The following is a 24071-nucleotide window of genomic DNA, read 5'->3' on the forward strand; positions in this document are numbered from 1 at the left end:
TTTGGGGTAACTGTCTTCTCCGGGGCCCAGATTCTCCACTAAATTGCATAAATTCAAAGTACTGATTGTTTCCAATAAATACAGGTCTGAAGGTGGCCATACATCTTAAGTTAATCTTACACATTAAGTAGCTGTCGAGGAACTTTTCAATTGTCAATTGTCAGACAGATATCCTGACTCCTCCATACATATGACACTTGGCTCAGCTAAACGGTCATTTTCTACAGGAAGAGAGTAGAAAGCTGCTGCCAAATATCTCATAGCAGCTTATCTCTCCTGAAAACAATGGCATCTGGCATTCAAACTGACAGTCCTTCCTGCCCAATCCTTATTTCCCCTGACTTTATCTGTCGGAAAGCCAGCATACACCTAAGATGATCAGCTAGTGTGAAATCGGTGGTTTTGGCTGACTTTCATGTAATGTGTATATGGGGTCTTTAACTGGCTGTTTGGGAGGGACTCCCATCATGCTATGTATTCGAAATGAGGGGAGGAATAAGCTACTGCCAGACACCTCTGCCGATGACTTATTCCATATAACAAAGGATTAGACTTAGCTATTGAAGAGACAGACACCTTCCTCATCGTTATGTGATGAACGGTGGAGGGAGCTGCCTGCCTGTCTTAGAATGACAGCTACAGTGGAGGAACTGAAATCTGTCAGTAAACTAATAATTATATTTTACATTTTCAAAAAAATATCTTTTTCTGTAGTCAAACAACTCTGTAATCCATTGCCACTAGGCACCGTGACAGTCCCAGATCTCCATTATTACATTCCTGTAGTTAGCGATGTCCGTTGCTGAAGGATGCTTTGGACATGTTCATTTTATTTATTTACTAGCTGTACTACCCGGCTTCGCCCGGGTTAATAACTGTTGTTAACAAAATAGAATGTATTAACAAAAATGTATTCTGCACACAACATCTGCTGCCCGGGATAGTAACTGTCTCTCTGTTTCTCTCCTATTCTCTGTCTGTCTCCCCCTCTGTATATATCTCTCTGTCTCTCTCTATCTCTTTGTCTGTCTGTCTCTTTCCCTGTCTGTCTCTGACTGTCTCTTTCTCCGTCTGTCTCAATCTCTTTCCCTGTCTATCTATCTCTGTCACTTTCACTGTCTGTTTCTTTCCCTGTCTCTCTGTCCCTCTCTTTCTCTGTCCCTCTCTTTCCCTGTGTCTGTCTTTGTCTGTCTCTTTACCTGTCTTTGTCTGTCTCTTTCCCTGTGTCTGTCTCTCTCTCTTTGTCTGTGTCTTTACCTGTCTGTATCTGTCTCTTAACCTGTCTGTTTCTTTCCCTCTTTCCCTGTCTGTCTCTTTCCCTTTCAGTCTGTCTTTGTCTGTGTCTGTCTCTTTGTGTCTGTTTCTCACCCTGCCTCTTTTTCTGTCTGTGTCTGTCTCTTTCCCTGGCTGCGTTGTGACACGCCAACATTCCATTTAAGGGCGTGGCTGCGCATTCTTCTGAAGTTCTGGCTGCACTGTGCTCCCAGCTCCATTCACTTAAATGGAGGCAGGTTTTTTGGCGAATTAACTGTAAAGCGTGAGGTTAAAATTTCCCCTCAAAACATAGCCTATAATGCTCTCGGGGTCCAGATGTGTGAGTGTGCAAAATTCTGTGGCTGTAGCTGCGACGGTGCAGATGCCAATCCCGGACATACACACATACATACACACATTCAGCTTTATATATTAGATTTCATTTAGCAGCACTGCATGACAATACTAACATTGTACCCTTATCTATGTTATCAAACTTTATAATCCTCTTTTCCAACCAATCTATAGCCCCCAGAAAAAGAAGGTGGTCTCCCCAGACAAGTGGGTAATAAGACTGAATGTGCTCTGCTGGGATTTGTTTTGGACCTGAAGCAAGATTACCAAGCTGTTCGTAACGAGATTCCTGAAGAGAAACTCTACAAAGTGTATACCTTCAATTCAGTGCGCAAGTCCATGAGCACAGTACTCAGCGAGTCCGGAGGGGGTTTCCGCATGTACAGCAAAGGCGCTTCTGAAATAATTTTACGCAAGTAAGGATGGCGGACGACTTGTATTTCTCGGAATAGGATATATTTTTTCTACATACTAATGTTCCTCCTTCTTGTTGCATAGATGTACAAAAATTTTGGATCAAGGTGGGGAAGTATGCCCATTTAAAACTAGAGACCGAGATGAAATGGTAAAAAAAGTAATTGAGCCGATGGCGTGTGATGGGCTTCGTACCATTTGTTTGGCTTATCGTGACTTCCCAGCGGGCACTGAACCTGACTGGGATAACGAAGCAGACATCTTGTCTGACCTTACTTGTATTGCCGTGGTGGGCATTGAAGACCCTGTTCGTCCAGAGGTAACCTATTCCTATTACTAAAATTATTTTCTTTCTTAATGCATGTTGAAATGATCACTGCATGCTTTGGTAATGTGTACATTTAGACAACATTCAATAGTCTTTTCTCATAGTCTCTGGGTGTAAATCCTCGCAGGTGACTGCTTTAACTAAAGAAGTTGTTCAGGACTTTTAACATCGATGGCCTTTTTTTAGGATAGGCCATCAATGTCTGGTTAGTGAGGGTGCGACATGTGGCACCCCCATCGATCAGCTGTTCCTGATGACGCCGCAGCCAGAACTAGTTGCGGGGAGCTACACAGCTCAGTCGATGGATTAGTGGCCGCAGCAGGGTACTCATATCTGCCCCCTACTGATTCGAATAGCATTCGGTGTGCAGTACCCAGCTGTGGCTACTATACAGTTGACGGACCTGTACTGTGCAGCTTTGCAGCTCAGTAGTTCTGGCTGGCAGCGGCGTCATCAGGAACAGCTAATCGGTGAGTTTGTTGGGGGTCGCACTGATCAGACATTAAGATTGATCTCTCCTTAGTATAGGTCATCAAAGTCCTGGATAACCTCTCTGAAAACATGATGTGAAGGTTTGTGGAATAAATATCTTGAATGAATTATTAACATATCTATGTGTATTAATTGAAATAAGTCTTCTACTTAAACGTTTATAAGGTGGCTGCTCACCTCAAATGTAAATTCACCATTTCTTTTAAGCATCTTTTTAGGGCAACAAATCATTTAGTAGCATGCCAATGATGACTGGTGATAAAATATATTAAATGTCCACACCCACATCGTTCCAGTTTGATTTTTTTTTTTGTAGGGCTTTTGAAGTCAGTGTTGTTTTTATCAAATTGCTGCATGCTCTAGATGTGGCATTTTTCCCTGTATCCTGTTCTACTGAACCTCAAAAACATCTAGAATAAGAATTGAGAGCACCATTAAAAATGCATATATAAAACACTGGGTAAAGGAGATATTACTAATCTCATTCCTTCTGCAAGTGTCAGCTCTATTCCTATTTTGTCATATTCTGTCTCCTATCATTTCACCTCTCCTGCAGGTACCAGAGGCTATACTGAAGTGCCAGAGAGCAGGGATTACTGTGCGCATGGTTACTGGTGACAATATAAACACAGCTCGTGCCATTGCTACAAAGTGTGGCATCCTGCAACCTGGGGAAGACTTCCTGTGCCTTGAGGGAAAAGAGTTCAACACATTGATCCGAAATGAAAAGGGGGAGGTAAGCAAGAAAGTGAGCAAGTGGGACCGAATAGTGATGAGCAAGCACTACCATGCTCGGGTGCTCGGTACTCATTAAAAGCAGTTGGATAATTGGATGGGCATGACTCAAGTATAATGGAAGTCAATGGGGAACTAGAGCATTTTTCCGGAAGATTTCCCAGTAAAATGTTTGAGTCTCCATTGACTTCCATTATTCTCTCGAGTCGTGCCCATCCGAGCATCCACTGCTCGTTATGAATACTGAGCATCCGAGCATGGAAGTGTTTGCTCATCACTAGAAACAAACTGTGTGAGAAATAGATTCTCAGGTAATCTATTATTTGTAGCAGGGATTTGAACAGATCCCAGAATTAAAAACCAGATTTACCACAACTGTGAAGGCTAATTGTAAGATTTATTATTCTGGAAAAAGTTCACCTACAGAAATATATATTTATTTATTCTGCCTCCTGTTTTTCTTTAGGCAGCTATTGAAAAATTAACTTAGTCTCATCTGGGCCTATGTTTAGTAACATTCAATTGTTTTAGAACATCCCATTGTGGTCAAACACATCACTACTTTTATTCAAAGATAGTTATTCCCATTCATAACGATTTCTGCTTTTAACTTTTTTTAAGATGACAGACTCCCTTTAACACTCAGTAAGCACTATGCAGTGAGCAGAAGCATCAGTATTGTCCCTGCTTTTAGTTGACCTTTAATCATGTGATTTCTGCTGGCATAGCAGGTCCTTGAGTCTTATGAGGCCCAAATAAGCTCTGTCTTTGATTTGTACTTGCCTGTTTTTGTAACGGAGCCTCGTATAGATGTTCCAGGTACAGTTCAAGTAAACTGCAGTTTTTATCAATGCTCAGTATTGTCTGAAGGAAGAACATTATAAAAAAAACAACCTTTTTTTATGTTCATGTCACAAAAAGAAATTGTAAACAGTTTTGCATGAATTACACAGTAATTTTTATTCACATCTGAAGACTATTGAAAAATACAACTCCTTCAACTGTATAATGTATCTTATCAGACAAATTTGCTTCTTTTTCTGCCGGAATTGAGCAGTCATTATCAAAATAGAAGTTTGTACTGAAGAGATGCTATGTAGGTAAAAGAGACAGGAGGGGATGGAAGTCTGCCTCTAGCCCCTCCTGCTGCCTCTAACCCCTCTCTCTTCCTTTAACTTCTCCTTCTAGCCCCTCCCTCTTCCTTTAGCTTCTCCCTGTAGCCCCTCCCTATTCCTCTAGCTCCTCCATCTAGTTCCTCCCTCTTCCTCTAACTCCTCTTTCTTCATCTAGCTCCTCCCTCCTCCTATCGTCAAAAATCTCATCCGCACCAACTGCCATATCCTGTCTCAGTAATGAGAAAGTCTGTTCTGAATATAGATTTTACCTCATAATTGAGAATGTTGATAATGACTGATCAGTTCTGTTGGATAAAGAAGCAAGTTTACCTGATGAGATATATTACAAACTTGCTTATTTTCATGCACACTATTCATTTATTAAATAAAAATTAAAATGTAGGTTACGCTTTAGGGCAGGACTTCGTTTTACCACTAGCCCTTTAGGTAAAGCCTTTTTTTTGTTGTTCGTTTTCTCACGTATTTCAGACACGTTTACACTAATGCTAATTAAAATCTATGGGGACCTTCACACCTCTGTGTTTTCACACAGACCATGTCTCCCTGTGAACTACATGCGTGTCCGTGTGATGCACACTGAGACTTGTTAGTTTTTTTTTTTTCCCTGCAACATGGATGAAATATTGCAGCACGCGGATGACATCCGTGTGATATGTATCGAAAAAAAAGATGATACTAAAATTTACTTGTATATATAATATATAGTGTGTGTGTGTGTGTGTGTGTGTGTGTGTGTGTGTGTGTGTAAAAGTGTGCAAGGATAGATAATTGCTAGATGTATAAATGGTACATAGATAGATAGCTTGTCCAGCTATTTAGCCAACTTAGGCTATGTGCGCACTTACCGGATTTTGCCGCAGATTATTTGCGGTTTTGCTGCATGTTTCGCTGCAGAAAATGTTCATAACATCTCTGCAGTGAATCACCAGCAAAACCTATGGGCAAAAAAAATCCTGTGCGCACTAGGCGGAATTTGACCGCTGCATGATTCCCGCAGCAAAAACAATTGCATGTCAATTCTTTTCCGCACGTCGCTGCGGGATTTCACTCCATTGACTCCAATGTTAATCGTGAAATCCCGCAGGGAATAACGCAGGAAGCAAATTCTGTGCGGTTCACTGCGTTTTCCTGCGTTATTCCCTGCGGTATTTTGCGGTTTACCTCCGGTAATGTATATCGCCTGTCTGCGGTTTTGCAGGGAAGTGATGTCATTACAGGAAGAGGAAGCCGTGCAGAGAGTAAACAAACACACAGATCACTCACACACAGACATAGATCACAGACACACATAAAGAAAACGGAAATATAGAAAACAAAGAACGTGGGCTCCGCTGCATATTTACCATCCAGCCGAGGTAAGCACACAGCGGCGGCCCGGTATTCTCAGGCTGGGGAGGGAGAGGGGCAGGGTTAATGTCCCCCGCCTCACTCCCCCTCCCGCAGCCGAGAAGATCAGCCGCAGCTGCCCCGGGACTGTCGCATCCATTATGCGGCAGCACCGGCGTGTCCCCGGCTCTTCCTGCCGCCGTGTAGCAGTGGCAGCAGGGTAATACAAGGGGTTAATGGTGGTGGATCACCGCCATTAACTCCAGGCTTGATCATGGCAGCGTCTATGTGACAGCTGACATGATCAACCCGTAAGTAAAGTGAATAAACACACACAGAAAAATCCTTTATTTTAAATAAAGCAAACAAGCCTCGTTCACCATTTTATTAACCCCTCCCGAAACAAAGCTCCGGCGTAATCCACAGCTCCGACGTCCTGCGCTGCTTACATCCAGCCGCGACTGTCACAGACACAGCGCTGAATGAATGCAGCAGACAGCAGAGGTAATTACCGGTCATTTCCCACGGCCGGTAATGTGAACTCACTGCCGACCGTGGGAAATGTAGCGATCTGTCCTCTATCTATCTATCTATCCCTCTATCTGTCTGTCTATCTATCTATCCCTCTATCTATTCTTCTGTCTATCTATCTACTATCTTAGAATTAAATGACTTTTTTTTTTTTCAATGTGCTTTATTGCATTGAATGCAATAAAGTACATCCCAACCCGCACGCGGCAAAACCGCAGCAATATCGCGAACAATACCGAGGTGAAACCGCAGCAAACCGCATGCGGTTTTCGGGTGCGGTTTGCCGCGTTTTTTTACCGCGGGTGCGGTAATCTTTGAGAGCATGCGGAATTTTCTCAAGAAAATTCCATTTCCCAGTGCGCACATAGCCTAAAGGAAAAAAAATTGTGGGGTCCCGCCTATTTTTCATCACCAGCATAGGTAAAGCAACAGCTACAGGCTGCAGCACAGAGTTGTCTGATGTACCTTGGCTGGTTATCAAAAAATAGAGGTATCCCACTGTTTATTTGTTTTCTTATTAATAGTTAAATAATATTAAAAAAGTGCCGTGGGTCGCCCATCTTCATTTTTTAAAACCAGCCACGTTAAAGTAGACAGCTGAGGTCTGGTAGAGGTCTGGTATTATCAGGCTAGGAAGGGCCATGGTTATTTGGCACTTCCCAGCCTAAAAATAGCATCCCACAGCTGCCTCAAAAGTGACATATCCATTAGTTGCGCCAATTCTGGCTCTTTATCCAGCTCTTCCTGATTGCACTGGTGCGGTGACAATCCGGGTAATACTTGTGGGGTTAATGCCAGTTGTGTAATGGTAGCTGTCATCAAGCCCTCGTGTTAGTAATGGATAGGCGTTTACCAAACACCCCTATTACTAACCAAATAGATGTAAAGAGCAAAAAACACACAAAATATATTTTATTTTAGAAAAATATCTCCTGACTCTAGCCCTCATTTACCAATGTATTTATAAAAAAAAGAAAAGAGCCATGAAGTTCTGACATAATCCCAACGAATCCAAAGTAGTCCACAAAAGCAAACCTGAAAGACCTAGAAAGACAGAAATAAAGACAGGATACAGTCCCTCATTCACCAGTTTATTACCAAAAGAACTCTTGTGCAGCTCCAACGTAGTCAAACTGATGGTCCCACAATGTTCCTCTACTGTCATCCAGCTAATAAAGAACTTTCAGAGAATGAGGCCCATAGGCTGGAAAAGCAGCCCCTACCGGGTCTCACGCTCCGCTCCGTGAGAACCACTGGCAGCAGTGATGAGCGGTGACGTCACCGCCGTTCACAGTAGTCGGGTCACAGAGAATGTAGCATACGTCTCCGCAGCAGTGACGAGCGTTGACGTCATAAGGTTACCGCATTTCACTGCTGCTTGCTCTCATGCTACTTTCTGTGTGACCTGCCTGCTGTGAACTGCGGTGACCTCGTATGATCCGCACCAAAGTTTATCAATAAAGTTTGGACAACAGCAAATACCAGGAAATATAATAAAGAAAGGAGCTTTATTTAAAGCATGGCACACCAAAAAGACAAAAAACCGTGTCAAAACCATGGTAAAAACACATGGTTAAATTAACGCACACAAAAACGCAATGAAAAACCACAAATAACCAAATTTAAATAATAGGTGCAGAAATTCTGCAACATCAAAAACATGGAAACCTATACTAAGCGTTCATTTACATTGCGTGACACATGTCGGTAAACAACATTGTCTAATAGACTGTTTACAAAGGCCGAACACTACTGGCTTCAGACGCACCCTGATGTGTTGCTGATCACTAACAGATCATTCAGTGCACACAGCCTCCCATTGTTCTTTGCAGCGCAGGTCCTGTTTACACAGAACAATGCGCTGCCAACAAAAATGATCTTGTGTGTAAACCACCCTGGTTAGTGTGCACAATTATTGTGAGCGGAAAGTTTCTAGGAATGCTCATTCACAATAATCCTGCCGTACAAATGCACCTTAAAGTCCTTAGAAGCGCTGAAAAGCATCTCCAGCAGTTTTTATTTTTGTATTATTTATTAAATGTTTAAGCTGATTAGATAGATACTTCTTATGACCCTCCTTTTAGACTTAGAGTACGTGCCCACGATCAGTGTTCACAATGTTTTGGACACAGCATGTTTCAGCTGCGTCCAAAACGCTTTTAATGTACAGTACAAGCACAGTGGATGGGATTTCTAGAAATCCCATGCACACTGTGTATGTACTGCCTGCAGCATAAACTGACCTGCGGTGCAGCTTTCTGAGCTGCAAGTATGTCAATTGCTCGCTGCAGAGTCGTAAGTGTTCTCTGCAGGGAGAACAGGAGAGAGACCGAAACTGCCAGTCTGCTCAGACCCACTAATGATAAAGCTAAGATGCTTAAACTAATATTGCAGGTAAACAAAAGCAGACTATGAGATAAGAGACAGCTGGCTGTAAACTTTAACTCTTACAGAATGCTGGCTTCAGATTCCATAGCAAAAATGTCCTGGCAGCGTGCCTTTAGGGCAGTCAGGAGAAACCATGCACTAAAGGCCCAGTCACACTAAACAACTTACCAGAGATCCCAACAACGATACAACCTGATAGGGATCGCTGGTAAGTTGCTAGGAGGTCGCTGGTGAGATGTCACACTGCGACGCTCCAGCGATCCCACCAGCAACCCGACCTGGCAGGGATCGCTGGAGCGTCGCTACACGTGGAAGTATGCTGCGTTTGCGAACTAAGGTAAATATCGGGTAACCAACCCGATATTTACCTTGGTTACCAGCGCACACCGCTGGCTCCCTGCACACCCAGCCACAGTACACATCGGGTTAATTACCCGATGTGTACTCTGCTACGTGTGCAGGCAGCAGGGAGCCGGCTTCTGCGGACGCTGGTAACCACGGTAAACATCGGGTAACCAAGAAGCCCTTCCCTTGGTTACCCAATATTTACCTTCGTTACCAGCATCCGCCGCTCTCACACTGCCAGTGCCGGCTCCCTGTTCCCTGCACTCCTAGCCACAGTACACATCGGGTTAATTACCCGATGTGTACTCCAGCTACGTGTGCAGAGAGCAGGGAGCTGCCACTGACAGTGTGAGAGCGGCGGACGCTGGTAACGAAGGTAAATATTGGGTAACCAAGGTAAGGGCTTCTTGGTTACCCGATGTTTACATTGGTTACCAGCGTCCGCAGAAGCTGGCTCCTGCTGCCTGCACATTTAGTTGTTGCTCTGTCGCTGTCACACACAGCGATGTGTTCTTCACAGCGGGAGAGCAACAACTAAAAATTGGTCCAGGACATTCAGCAACAACCAACGACCTCACAGCAGGGGCCAGGTTGTTGCTGGATGTCACACACAGCAACATCGCTAGCAAGTCGTGCCTCAGCAGCGATGTTGCTAGCAATGTTGCTTAGTGTGACGGTACCTTAAGTGTTAATGAGATTAGTAGGTTGCCAGAAAAGAAGTTAATGTAATAGTATAAGGAGGGCTTGGTTTAGATATGTCACATCTACATCAAGGATAATAAGTGGTAACAGAGGTTCCCAATCAACCTTGACCAAACATTTTGTAACACGAGTGGACTAGTCAGATCCACTCCTCAAGCGATGCTGTGTGAGGTTTGGTTTCAATCCAGCAGGATAGTGTCGGTAATGTGTTGAAAGCACGGACTTACTCACTGAGGGCGATATTAATCATTTATTGTATTAATATTTATGAGCACAATTTCTGAGTCAACTCAGATTCATCATCATAACCTGATAACTTAGCGGATTAGGCTCTGACACACATTGTGCCCATACTTATTAGTACAATAAATGATTATTATTGCCCTTGGTGTGAAACTCTGTTCTTCCAGCATCTCAAATTCACACAGCAGCACCAGAGGAGTGGATGTCGCTTGATCCATTAGATACTCAATGGCACTGCATTTTAGAAACTAAACACCTCAAGGAATTCTTGAAAGTGGGTTAAAAACGCTCACTATACACATGTGCTTTACAATGTTTTAGAAGATTGAGTCATGACCACGAAAAATTACTTTGTTTCTGCTAAAATGTGAATTTATCCTCAAATGTTTCATTTTCACAAGGAGTAATAGTAGAAAATGAACTCCACACTGTATGCAATTCCAGCAATACATCATATGTGGTTGTAAACTGCTGTCTATGCACATGGCATGGCTCAGATGGAAGGAAGCACCGTTTGGCTTTCTGAATGCAGATTTTGTTTGATTTGATTGTAGGTACCAGTTGCTGTGCCAAAACAGCAGAAAAATCCTAAGGCCCCGTGCTGACGAGAAAATGTACCTGCGGAATTTTCTGCAGGTATTTCCGCAGGGTCACCCAGCAGATCCCCTGAATCCGGAATGGAATTGCTGCCGAAAACCTACGGAAAATGTGCAGAATTTGTGCGTTTGTACTGCGGATTTCCCCCCTGTATCTCCATAGTTGAAAGGCAGGAAATCTGCAGGACAATCCGCAGGAATAATTGACATGCAGTTCTTTGCGGCAGCGGAAAATCCGCAGCACTTTCCGCAGGTGCAAAATCCGCAGCATAGAAACAGTACACCCCAAATCACATAGGATAACATGGGGAGTGTCTGTACTTGCGCAAACCTGCAGATTTATCTCGAAAATTTAGAAAATTCGCAGGTTTTCCGCAGCAAAATCCACAGGTATTTTCTCCTGTGGCCACAGGGCCTAAGGCTATGTTCGAACATTGCGTTTTTGCTGCATATTTTTTTTGTAGCAAAACCTCCTCTTGGCATTACAAAAATCCTTTCTTTTCCGCATTTTTGGTGTGTAATTTGTCTAGAGTACATGTTTTTTGAATAAAGTTAGTCTCATTCACCGCAAAAACGCAGCAAAAACCGCTACTGCGTTCTTGCATTTTCACATTGCTTTCAATAATGAAAAAAGCCGCAAAAATGCTGAAAGAATTGACATGCTACTTTCTATTTGAGTCAGGGAAAAAAAGTGTATGTGGACGAGGTTTCTGAAATCTCATGGCTTTTGCTGGTAATATAAAAAGCAGCGATTTATTTGCATAAAACCAATGAAAAAACGTGCTAAAAAAACCAGCAAAAACACAACGTATGAACATAGCCTAAAAGTGAATCCTTTTGTGAAACAAGTACACACAATTGTTGTACGAGTGCAGTTACTGTTTTGCCCTGTAGGTATCCCCCCCCCTCCCCATAAAAAGAACATAGTGGATTTTACACAGTGAAAATTGGAGGTATACCAGGTTGGTGCCCAATACATTGTTACCAGGTTTGCTCCTGAAGACACGCACCCCATAAATTAAGTGGTTCCTTCCCACTACAGTAATCCCATACAATTAGATCCAGAAATATTTGGACAGTGACACAAGTTTTAGCATTTTAGCTCTTTACTAATAATGAGCAAGCACAAAAATGCTCCAGTTGTCTTTTCTTGGGTTGAGCAGGTTGGACGCTCTGACTGGTTTAAGTGGAGGAACGAGTAGGTTGGAAGTCACTGTTTGAGCAGTTTGGCTCTGCCCACATACAGCCAGCCATAAACAGAGCATTTCCAAGAGAGGATGGGCAGGATTTTTTTTTTTTTTTACACATAGCATCCAAGCACATTGTTTTTAACCCCAGTGAGGGCCATTCAGAGACTGCCAATGGCTTACAGCGATGTCGGCTGCCATCATTCACTGAAAGGAACTGTCCTGTGTCATGTTGGATCATTCACAAATGACACATTTGAGCACCCGTGATACTCAGCTGAGCACTCAGTGTACCCGAGCACCCAATGCTCGATCTAGTAAAGAGCAGACTCTCAGCTTTAAAGGGAACCTGTAACCAGATTTTGGTCTTCTAAACTACAATTAGCACCTTAAGCAGCGCCTGTGCTGCATTCTATATTGGTGCACGTTACCCCCTGGCCCCCTCTGTAGACCCCACAAATGCCTTTATAGAATCTCCCGCCATTTATGTAAATTGTGCGGTCTGATAGGCGTCCTGATCTGTGCCTCCTTTCGCTGTCCTCTTGTGCTGATTGACGTGGATGACGCCTTGAACGCCATACACATAGGCAGGCAATATCTCGCGCCTGCGCAAACATGTTTATGGCTCGCACAGGCGCACTTCACTTTGCCCTATTGCGGGCAGAGCCAAAAACATTGGTCCGTCTGCATGAACCAGAAGTTCACCTCACGGGCGTAAAATTTGCCCGGCAATGTGGATGACATCTACCACTTCATCCACATCATCGGCAAACTCTCGCACATGCGCCTAGAACTCACCGGTTTGCGCAGGCAGATATATATGGCCGGAGATTTTATAAAGATATTTGTGAGGTCTACAGGGGTGGTCACGTGCACCAGTATAGAAAGCAGCCCAAGCGCTGTTTAAGGTTTTAGTTTTAGTTTAGAAGGCCAAAATCTGGTGACAGGTTTCCTTTAAATTGAGGGTATTCTCATCCTATTTGCAATAAGGGTTTAGGAATTACAGCTGTTAAATATGTAGCTACTTTTTCAAGGGACCAAATGTAATTAGACAATTATCTCAAAAGCTCCTTAATGGTCTGCATGGGCTGTTCCCTTGTTAATGCACTATTAAATAAGCAGGTAAAAGTTCTGAAGTCAATTTCAGGTGTGGCATTTGGAAGCTGTTGCTGTGAAACCATAATATGCGGTCAAAGGAACTCTTTGTGGAAATGAAACAGGCTATCATTGTGCTGAAAAAAAATTAAAAACAAAATCCATCAGTTAGCAGATCTCAACCCCATCAAGTATGCATTTCACATGCTTAAGACAAAACTTAAGGCAGAAAGACCCACAAATAAGCAACAACTGAAGTCAGCTGTACAAAATATCACATCACAAAGAAGGAAATCCAGCGTTTGGTGACGTCCATAGCTTTCAGACTTCAGGCAGTTATTGCAAAGTAAAAATAAATGAGGAGGCTTTGTAAAGGAATGATTGCAATTCCTAAACGTTTCACAGGATATTTTTGTGTAACCCTTTTAATTAAACCTGAAAGTCTACACTTAAATTGCATCTCAGTTGTTTAATTTGAAATTAAAAATAGTGACATTCGGAGCACAAATCGCCAAGATTCACTCCTTGTCCAAATATTTCTGGACCTATTAGACTTGTGGACATTAATTACTCTTTAGGCACACTGTAGGGCACAGAAGGGAGTGGGGATTTAGTTTTCGGACTGAAGACTTTTTGGAGGGGAAGGCATGTTGCTTTTACAGAGCTTTTGTGCTGCCAATAAATTGAAAACCTTCCCTTGATAGATGACAGACCTGAATGCGGAGTTTGTTGTAGGATGAGATGATTTTTTTTGTTGGTACTATTTTGGGATAAATCAAAATTTTTTTATGGCTAGTTTCAGATTTAGAGTGCAATCACATTTGCATATATAAAATCGCTGAGATTCTCAGTCAGAAAAGTTGGTGAGTGTTCGGGCGCGTGTTGTGTTTTTTTTTGGTTTTTTTTTACTCACTTAGTATCCGTATGTCATGCGAGTGTGCGTTTTCTTTTTCTTTACATCAATCAACCCTTTAAAAAACATTACCCTGATTGCCAATGTACCAGGGCAATTGGAAAGTGCCGAGGCGAAGCTCCAGAGTTGGCAAATCTAATGTCATGTGGCACTTCTGGGGTGGCTACAGCCAGGTATTTTTAGGCTGGGAAGGGCCCAGTAAGCATGCACCTTCCCAGCCTGATAATATTAGACAGCTCACAATTGTCTGCTTTATCTTTGCTGGGTATCAAAAATGGGTAGACCACATGAAGGATCGAGACATGTGAAGGGGCTTAATAGTGCCTCCAGATCAGAATGAAATGTTTGTTTTTTTTATTTTGCCTCTCAGTCTGACCTGTTTCCGTGATTTCCCATCTTTTTATGCATTCACATAACTGGATGATCACACTTTTATTGCTAAATAGATGCCAAATATAAAGTCCAAAGTGACTGTCATGCATGTGCCCCGCTTGGGGGAGTTCTCTGGCGAGTCTGGGACCAGAAGGTCAGAACGCCTTATGCGCTGGTCTGCAGCTTGTGTTTGAGTGAATCTACTTTCTTTTGGTGCTGTAGGGGTTAAGGACTCTTTCCTATCTGGCTATCCTTTGTAGCCTTAAGGCCCCGTCACACTAAGCAACATCGCTAGCAACATCGCTGCTAATGAAGAACCTTTGTGACGTTGCTAGCGATGTTGCTGTGTGTGACATCCAGCAACAACCTGGCCCCTGCTGTGAGGTCGTTGGTTGTTGCTGAATGTCCTGGGCCATTTTTTAGTTGTTGCTGTTCCGCTGTGAAGCACAGATCGCTGTGTGTGACAGCGAGACAGCAACAACTAAATGTGCAGGCAGCAGGAGCCGGCTTCTGCGGAGGCTGGTAACCACAGTAAACATCGGGTAACCAAGAAGCCCTGTCCTTGGTTACCCGATATTTACCTTTGTTACCAGCCTCCGCCGCTCTCACTGTCAGTGCCGGCTCCTGCTCTGTGCACATGTAGCTGCAGCACACATCGGGTAATTAACCCGATGTGTGCTGTAGCTAGGAGAGCAGGGAGCCAGCGCTAAGCATTGTGCGCTGCTCCCTGCTCTGTGCACATGTAGCTGCAGCACACATCGGGTAATTAACCCGATGTGTGCTGTAGCTAGGAGAGCAGGGAGCCAGCGCTAAGCATTGTGCGCTGCTCCCTGCTCTGTGCACATGTAGCTGCAGCACACATCGGGTAATTAACCCGATGTGTGCTGTAACTAGGAGAGCAGGGAGCCAGCGCTCAGTGTGCGCTGCTCTCTGCACGTGTAGCTCCGTGCGCTGGTAACCAAGGTAAATATCGGGTTGGTTACCCGATATTTACCTTAGTTACCAAGCGCAGCATCTTCCACGCGGCGCTGAGGTCTGGTCACTGGTTGCTGGTGAGCTCACCAGCAACTCGTGTAGCCACGCTCCAGCGATCCCTGCCAGGTCAGGTTGCTGGTGGGATTGCTGGAGCGTCGCGGTGTGACATCTCACCAGCAACCTCCTAGCAACTTACCAGCGATCCCTATCGTTGTTGGGATCGCTGGTAAGTTGCTTAGTGTGACTGGTCCTTTAATCTCAAGTGCAGCTCTTTGTGACCACTCCTGTTCAAAGAAGCAGCTACTGGACAATATAATTCACGTATGAAACCAGATATAGCAAAGTGAATTGAAAAATAACGCCTAGAAATTACCTTTTAATATTTCAATAATAAAATGGTCACAGGTCGTAACCAATGGTAAAAACAGACAAGGACAAACATACAAATGAAACACGGTATAGCCAATACTAATGGTAAATATCAAAACTACCAGTTAGTCATTAGTAATGACTAGAAAGCATGTCAGTCATCAAAAGACATTTCAGGATTTTGCCAACAAAGGTACTTAATGATCTGCTCAAAATGCATAAGTAGGGGAAGAGAAATGGAACAATCTCACCCATCCACTGTGATATCCCTTTCTTCCCAATAATAGTATCATTCATTGCTGGATAAACCTGGTCCTCATCCTCCTGACACATCTCCTTTGGGAGATTGCTGATGCTGTGAGGAGCTGGTTCATTTTAATGTGGGGATCCTGTGTCGGGACACCTGTACAAACTCCCATGGGCACATAGCCTTATGCTGTTCCCTTGGAAGGAGCCAGTCTCTGGAGAATCTGAGGAGTCGTGACAATTGCAGCTGTTTTATTCAGCTGCATTGGAGTAGCTTAGTGTTTTCTTTTTTTGTGTCCATCTGGTCTGTCTCCTTTCCCTTGTGTTAAATTATTGCAGTGATGAGACTAGTGCCAGAGTAAGTTCAGGGCAAGTGAGGGCCTAGGCATATGACCGCAACGGGATGAAGGACCCGAATAGAGACTTTAGGGAGCATAGGGTAGAGGCTCAGGTGAGTGGCAGGATGTGTCCCCTCTCCCTATCGCCAGGGTCTTACTTCTATACCACGCCTGTTGTTACCCTTCTATTGTGCCGCACACTGAGCGTCTGTATGCTCCAGCGTGACAGTGACTCAATCTGCTTCATTATAGGGAATGTGCCATAGAAGGTTTGCTCTGAATTGCATTTTGGGGGTTTAGAATGAAACCACAATGTAAGTGCTCACCATAGAGCACAACATAAATGTGATTCTAGTCTTCAGCTGATTTTTGGCAAGTGGAATGAAGAGCAGTTCAAGAATGGTTTTAATTTACTTTTTTATGCCATTCACAGTGAGGTTGGATAAATCTGCTTTATCCTCTGCGTCTGCAATTGCAGTATTACCATATTTATATAGTTTGTTTTGCTACTTTTGCACACTAAAACCATTATTTTATTGTTTTTCATCACCATAGTCTGAGAGTTATATCTTTTTGTTTTGAGTTAACAGCTGTATGAGGTCTTTTTTTTTTTTTTTACCAGGTTGAGTTGAAGATTTTATTGGTACTATTTTCAGGTACATAATATTTTGTAATAGCGTTTTATTCAAGTTTTGCATCTGCAGAATGAAACCCCCCCTAGCTATTCAAGATTTTTATAGGGGTGGGGGATGGGGGTTGCGTCTACACTATCATAATCAGTATAAGTGATGAGGCTGCTTTCATCTTGTAGTTAGCATGACTCAAGCGATACCAGATTTTTAATTATATTTTTTTGTATATGTTTTACTATTTGTATTGCTATTTTTATACACTAAAAATGATATTTTAAACAATATAATTATTATTTTTTGCCTACAGAGCCATATTTGGGCTTATCTTTGGCAGGATGACCTGATATTTTCAGTGACACAATTATTTATTATTTTTTTTTGCACATATTACTTTTTAATCCACTTTTTGCTTGTCAGTATGATGAAAAGGCTACATTTTTTGGGGAGGTATTACCATGTTCGCCATACAGAATAGGTTTTGTGATAGTTTTATAGCTAGGATGATTCCGGACGTGGCCATACAAATTTTGTGCATAGAAATTTTCTTTTTGCACACAAGCTGCCGTTTTACTGGCAAAACACTTTTTCTTCTTTTTGTATAGGGTTTTTTTTAAATACATTTTACTTAGTCTCACTACAGAACTTGAATGTTTTTCACATTGCACACTGGTCGCAAACACTGCTATATGTCTATACTGTATATATTTCATATACACAGCCTGTTATACCTTGCAAATGGTAGGGCAAAATAGGTTGTTACTTGGCCAAGAAGAGCCATGGCAACTATGGGAACCTGCAGGCTGTCCCCTCTACCCCATTTTATTTGCCCTGGCTATTGAAGCATTAGCTATTACAATACGCTATACGCCACTAATTAAAGGCATAGCTATACCTGATTGGACAGATTCTATTGGGTTATACGCTGATGACATGATCATTTTTTTATGGACCAGGTCGGAGACACTTTACCTAATGGTATCTCTACTACACATACATTTAGCAGATTTTCTGGCCTTAATATAAACTGGAACAAATCATCGTTAATGCTTCTTTTGTGTGATACCTCTATCCATTTAAATTCTTTGTAACTTTTACAAGTGGATACACATTTTAAATATTTGTGGATCAACATTTATCAAGACAGTAAATGGGAGCTCTTTTCTAACATTCTGCCACAATATGGTTATGCCAAACTGAAGTTTTAATCTCCGGGAAACTACCATTATCAGTGACTGGTTACATAAACCTAATTAAGATGATATTATTGTCGAAATTCTGTAGTGCCTATCCCTAAATCCTTCTTCACAACAAAACTATCTAATGTTTTCGTTTATGTAAGGAAGTTCTCCACCCAAACCTAAATTATTTCCCCTTCAAAGACCCAAAAAGCTCGGGGGTACAGCTTTGCTGTATTTTTAATTACATAGCAGGCCAGCTAAAGGTAATAAGCGGTTGGATGCCAAGTTCTCAACTGCCAAATTCAGAGAGTCACTTGGCGGAAGCAGCAAACACTAGCTGTCTACTAGGATTTTTTGGAGCTTGATAAGCCTGACATTTCCAAAATGTTGCCTATGCTCAAGTTGGCGCGGTTAGTCTGAAGATAGGCGAGACAAGTGTCAAATTTTACTATTTTAGTGGACATGTCTCAATGGCAGAACCCTTATTTTCCATCCCTGGTATCTCCCCTATCCTCTCAATTTTGGAGCACTCAAAACTTCCTTTTACTTGGTGACATTTATGACCAGAATATAATGCTCTCTTTCGATCAATAGAGAAATAAGTGTCATGTGTCGAGATGTCACTTTTTTTTTAGATATCTTCAATTAATGTCTGCTGTCCAATCTTAATTGCATTCACAAAACGTAATGGTGACCACATCTACCTTTTTCATTGGTATGTATTCTTAAGTCACAATGCCTTCAAGGTCTCATATCCGCTCTATACTCATACATGATGTCAATAGGTATTGGTTCTACTTCTCTGAAGGTGAAAAACAAGGGGGAGCTGCTTATTCCCACTATTAGTGGGGAGGACTGGGAGGAGATCTTGGAATCCCTCTTTATGTCTCTTTCAGTAACCAATAGAATCACTCAATTACTCAATTATACATTATTCCCAAGCCTACCTAACCCCATCAAAGTTACTCCGAATGGGTAGCTTATCCTCCTTGGAATGTCTGTAATGCCACACCTTAAACGTAGATTTCTGCCACTTGGTTTGGGCTGGTGCAATTACAGTATTCTCTCCTTCTGGCCAAGTATAGTCACCTTCCTATCCTCCCTGACATCCATTCCCGTTCCACTAGATACTAATATATGTTTATTTGGTCTACTGGAGGAGGAAATGTGGGGTCATTGTACCAAAATGTTAATTAGTGAAAGTTTATTTCTTGCCAGGAAATTGATAACTACAAGATGGATGGGTAATTCTCCTCAATTAAGGGCCTGGGTTGATTCCATAAGTACACTGTTTTCTAATATGTAATTATTGTATCATATAGAGGATGCCCTCAAAATTTTATAAGGTGTGGGACATATGGAAATCATCGGTGCAGTCTATTCACAATTGAGGTATCCTATATACTACCAGTTAAAGGTAATATATAGTTTTGGAGATGTAGGTGGGAATCTTACAGTGGGCAGCAAAAGGTTTTATGCTTTTATTTTTATATCTAAACAGTTTAAATTCTGAGCTGTCACTTAAGATTTTATGACAAGAGTAACATGTATATTGTTTTATGCTTCTTCAACACAACATGGGTTTCAGCTGACTTGCTAATATCAAACTGTGATATGATGCAAGTACCTGGGCATCTCCTTTATGTATACAGTATATCGCAAAAGTGAATACTCCCTTCACATTTTTGTAAATATTTTATTATATCTTTTCATGAGACAACACTGAAGATATGACATTTTGATACAATGTAATGTAGTCAGTGAAAGTGTCAATATTTTATGTGGCCACCATTATTTTCATGCACTGCCTTAATTCTCTTGGACATGGAGTTCACTAGAGTTTCACAGGAGCCACTTAATCCTCTTCCATGATGACATCATGTAGCTGGTGGATCTTACAGACCTTACACTCCTCCCCCTTCCATTTCAGGATGCACAAAAGAGTTAAGATCTGGTGATATACTTGGCCAGTCCAGCACCTTTTACCCTTAGTTTCTTAGGTAAGGCAGTGGTCTTCTTGGTGGTGTGCTTGGGGTGGAATAAGAATGGAGGGAATCATGCTCTGCTTCAGTATAGCACAGTACATGTTGGTATTCATGGTTCCCTTAATAAACTGTAGCTCCCCACAGCCGGCAGTAGTCATACAGTCCCAAACCATGACTCTCTCACCACCATGCTTGACTGTAGGTAAGACACACTTGTCTTTGTGCTCCTCACCTGGTTGCTGCTGCATATACTTGACACCATCAGAACCAAATAAGTTTATCTTGGTCTCATCAGACTACAGGACATGGTTACAGTAATCCGTGCCATTTGTCTGCTTAACTTCAGCAAACTGTTTGCAGGTTTTCTTTTGCATCATGTTTAGAAGAGGCTTCCATCTGGGACGACAGCCATGCAGACCAATATGATGCAGTGTGCGGCATGTGGTCTGAGCACTGACAGGCTGACCCCCACCCCACTCCTTTTAACCTCTGCATTGCAGCACTTATAAGTCTATTTTGAATAGACAACCTTTGGATGTGACGCATATGCACACATCGTCTTTGTTTGACTGTATCGAGGTCTGTTCTAAGTGGAACCTGTCTTGTTAAACCGCTGTATGGTCTTCACCAATACTGCAGCTCACTTTTAGGCTATGTGCACACGCTGCGTTTTTTTGACGCTGCGTGTTTGTGCGTTTTTGGCCGCTAAAAACGCACAAAAACGCGTCCGCGGCAAAAAACGCATGCTTTTTTACCGCGATTTGGTGAGTTTTTGGTTGCGTTTTTGATCTCTGCGTTTTTCTGCGTTTTTCCAATGCATTGCATGGGGGGAAGACGCAGAAAAACGCAGGAAAGAATTTACATGCCCATTTTTATTTTTTTTTTTAGCTCAAAAACGCAGCTTAACAAAAAAGTTGTGTTTGGACAGCAAAAATGAAAACTCATAGACTTTGCTGGAGAAGCAAAGTCATGCAGTTTTGAGGCCAAAAACGCACCCGAAAAAGGCACAAAAACGCCGCGAAAAACGCACTGTGTGCCCATAGCCTTAATGTGTTGGCAATATTCTCATAGCCTAGGCCATCTTTTTTTTTTTAAACTCGTTTTATTGAAAGTTAAGTAAGACATTACAAAAAAGAATAAAACAGCAAATTGTTCAGTGAGACAGTGTACATGTAAACTGGTTGGTCATCAGGATAATAAAATAACAACAATCAAATCAGCGTCCATTATTTTCAGCATATCCAAATAGCATCAAACATAGCAAAGGTATTAGCTCGCGAGACACATCCAACTTAAGGCAAAAGAACCCATATCGTCAAGGAGAGTGCAACCCAAGCTTCGGGGAACTCGTGGAATCCCTCATATAGTGTATCACGAATCACATGTGTCTCCTTTCTGCCTACCGGGGCACTACTGGCTATTATTGCGATAATACCGATTGTAGGTTATCAGCAAGAGAACCAGGGGATCCGCCAGTCAAGGGCGACCTCATCCATCTACCCCAGATTTTGTCAAATTTAGTTGGAGAGCCTCTTGTCTTGTAAACAAATTGTTCTGACGGGATTATTGCATTTACCAATGCAATCCAAGAGGCTCTAGTTGGGGAATGAGTGCTCATCCATTTTTAGTATAATGCCCTTCCGGGCCAGAAAAAGGACCTTCTTTATTAATAGATTCTCATCTTGGGACCAGGAGTGTACATCTACCACCCCAAATAGACACAGGACTGGGCACATAGCAACCGCTTTTTGAAATATGGCGGAGAGAGTCATTACAATCTCACTCCAATAGGAGAGGATGACTCGGCAATCCCATATCATGTGCCAGAAATCAGCACCGTCTCTCCCGCATCTCGGACAGCCCATCCCCACCGAATTATTCAGCTTTTTCATTTTGTTCAATCTCTGGGGAGTAATATAACTTTGGTGTATTATATATAATTGGATCAGTCTATTGTTAACAGCGGGAGAGACCAATGTGTGGGATTCGACAATGTCGTCCCACACTACATCATCAATTTCAGGGATCCTGGCACTCCACCTCTCACGGACAGAAAGAGGATTATTCATGGCCTTGGCCCGAATGAGGGAGGAGTATAGTTTAGAAATAAGGCCACCAGGGCCCTGTGATCTAATAATTCCAATGACTGGGAAGGAAGAGAATCTAACCCCACGACCAGAGAACTGAGCTCGAAAGGCGTGCCTAATCTGGAGATACTGAAACCCATGAGATTCCGGCAAGTCGAATTCTGTCCGCAGTTGTGCAAAGGGGCGGAGTTCACCATCCCGGACCAGTGATCCCAGGGAGATTATTCCGCGATTCCTCCATTCACCAAACCCCGGCAACCCACAAAAATGTGGAAGGTCCAAGTTATCCCATAAGGGCGTCTCAGTTGGTACATCATAAAATCCAAATACGGCTTTAGCCTCTTTCCAGATCCTGGCCCCCAATTTGTGTATCGGGAGGACACGACCCTCAGGGGACCTCCTGTGATCCGTCAGTAACGGCCACAGGAGATCCACACCTGTGAACTCTGCCAGGAGCCCCTCCGGAGAACCCCTAACTCGGGGAAGTGTCCATGGACCCAAATATTTCAATTGTCCGGCCAGATAGTAAATATAAAGATCAGGGAGGGCCATACCCCCCATATCCTTGGGTCTTTGTAATTTGGCCAATTGGACCCTTGATCTGGTCGAACCCCAGACAAAGGTAATCATTAGAGATTCCAGGGACCGGAAGAAAGAGCGAGGAATCTGCACGAATACATGCTGGGTAATATAGAGACACTTTGGTTGCACTATCATTTTAAGGAGGTTAATCCTTCCCGCCACTGACAGTGGGAGTTGGCTCCATCTATTAAATTTCTCCCCGAAGTGCGCTAGTAAGGGGGCTATATTTCTCGCTATCATCTCCGCAGGGCTTCCCGCCAGTATAATTCCGAGATATTTGAAATGATCCACCACCGGAACCCTGCATATGTGGTCGCACACCAGATCCTCTCTGTTCCGAGACAGAAAGAGGAGGTACGATTTTGACCAGTTTATTGACAGACCTGAGAACTCCCCAAATCGATCAATCAATTGCACGGCTCTGGGAATGGAGGAATCCGGATCAGATGCAAACAGTAACAAATCGTCTGCGTACAAAGATAAACGTTCATCTCCCTTACCATGTCTCACCCCCCGGTAGACTGGGTCCGCCCGAATGCGCACCGCCAGCGGTTCCATGGCAAGAGCGAACAAGAGAGGGGATAGGGGACATCCCTGTCTGGTTCCCCTCCCCAAAGAGAAAGTTTCCGACACACCACCGCCCACCTGAATATTAGCAGACGGAGCTTTATATATGATCTCAATCCATCTGATAAATTCGTTGCCGAAACCAAATGCCCGCAGCACCTCCAGCAGGTATGGCCATTCTATAGAGTCGAAGGCTTTGGCCGCATCCAGACAGACCAGAGCCCAATCCTCCTCTAACTTGGTGCCCATCTGTAAGACCACCTGCGCCCTCCTCAGATTGTCCGAGGTACTCCTACCCGGGATGAATCCTGACTGATCCTCATGTACTATAGAGGAGACCACTTTTTTGAGTCTATTTGCTAGAATTTTGGTGAGAATTTTGTAATCGGAGTTCAACAAAGAGATCGGTCTGTACGAGCCACAATCCAATGGGTCCTTATCTGGTTTCAATAGCAGGACAATGGTTGCCTCATAGACGGAATCAGGCAACCGTCCTTTACTGAACGAGACTTCAACCGTTTCCAGGAGGGCTGGGGTCAGCACCCCCTGATATTTGTCAAAGATCTCAATCGGGAGTCCGTCTGGCCCAGACGCCTTACCCTTATTGAGGGTCTTCATCGCCTCCACCATCTCTTCCATACTAATGGGCTCATCCAAGGCCGATCTCTGAGCCAAAGTCAACCTGGGAAACTCCAAATCTC

The 24071-nt window shown here is 43.0% G+C and overlaps 1 protein-coding gene across 1 annotated transcript in view; it reads left to right on the forward strand.

The window, feature by feature from the left end:
- LOC142265972 (plasma membrane calcium-transporting ATPase 4-like) overlaps positions 1-24071 on the forward strand; it is a 116690-nt gene that overhangs the window by 34715 nt on the left and 57904 nt on the right. The window contains exons 10-12 of the mRNA XM_075332295.1: positions 1783-2024; positions 2107-2341; positions 3399-3578. Coding sequence (XP_075188410.1) covers positions 1783-2024; positions 2107-2341; positions 3399-3578 — 657 coding nt within the window. The remainder of the gene's footprint in view (positions 1-1782; positions 2025-2106; positions 2342-3398; positions 3579-24071) is intronic.

The sequence above is a fragment of the Anomaloglossus baeobatrachus genome, unplaced genomic scaffold, assembly GCF_048569485.1.
Source record: "Anomaloglossus baeobatrachus isolate aAnoBae1 unplaced genomic scaffold, aAnoBae1.hap1 Scaffold_2803, whole genome shotgun sequence".
Taxonomy (NCBI): Eukaryota; Metazoa; Chordata; class Amphibia; order Anura; family Aromobatidae; genus Anomaloglossus; species Anomaloglossus baeobatrachus.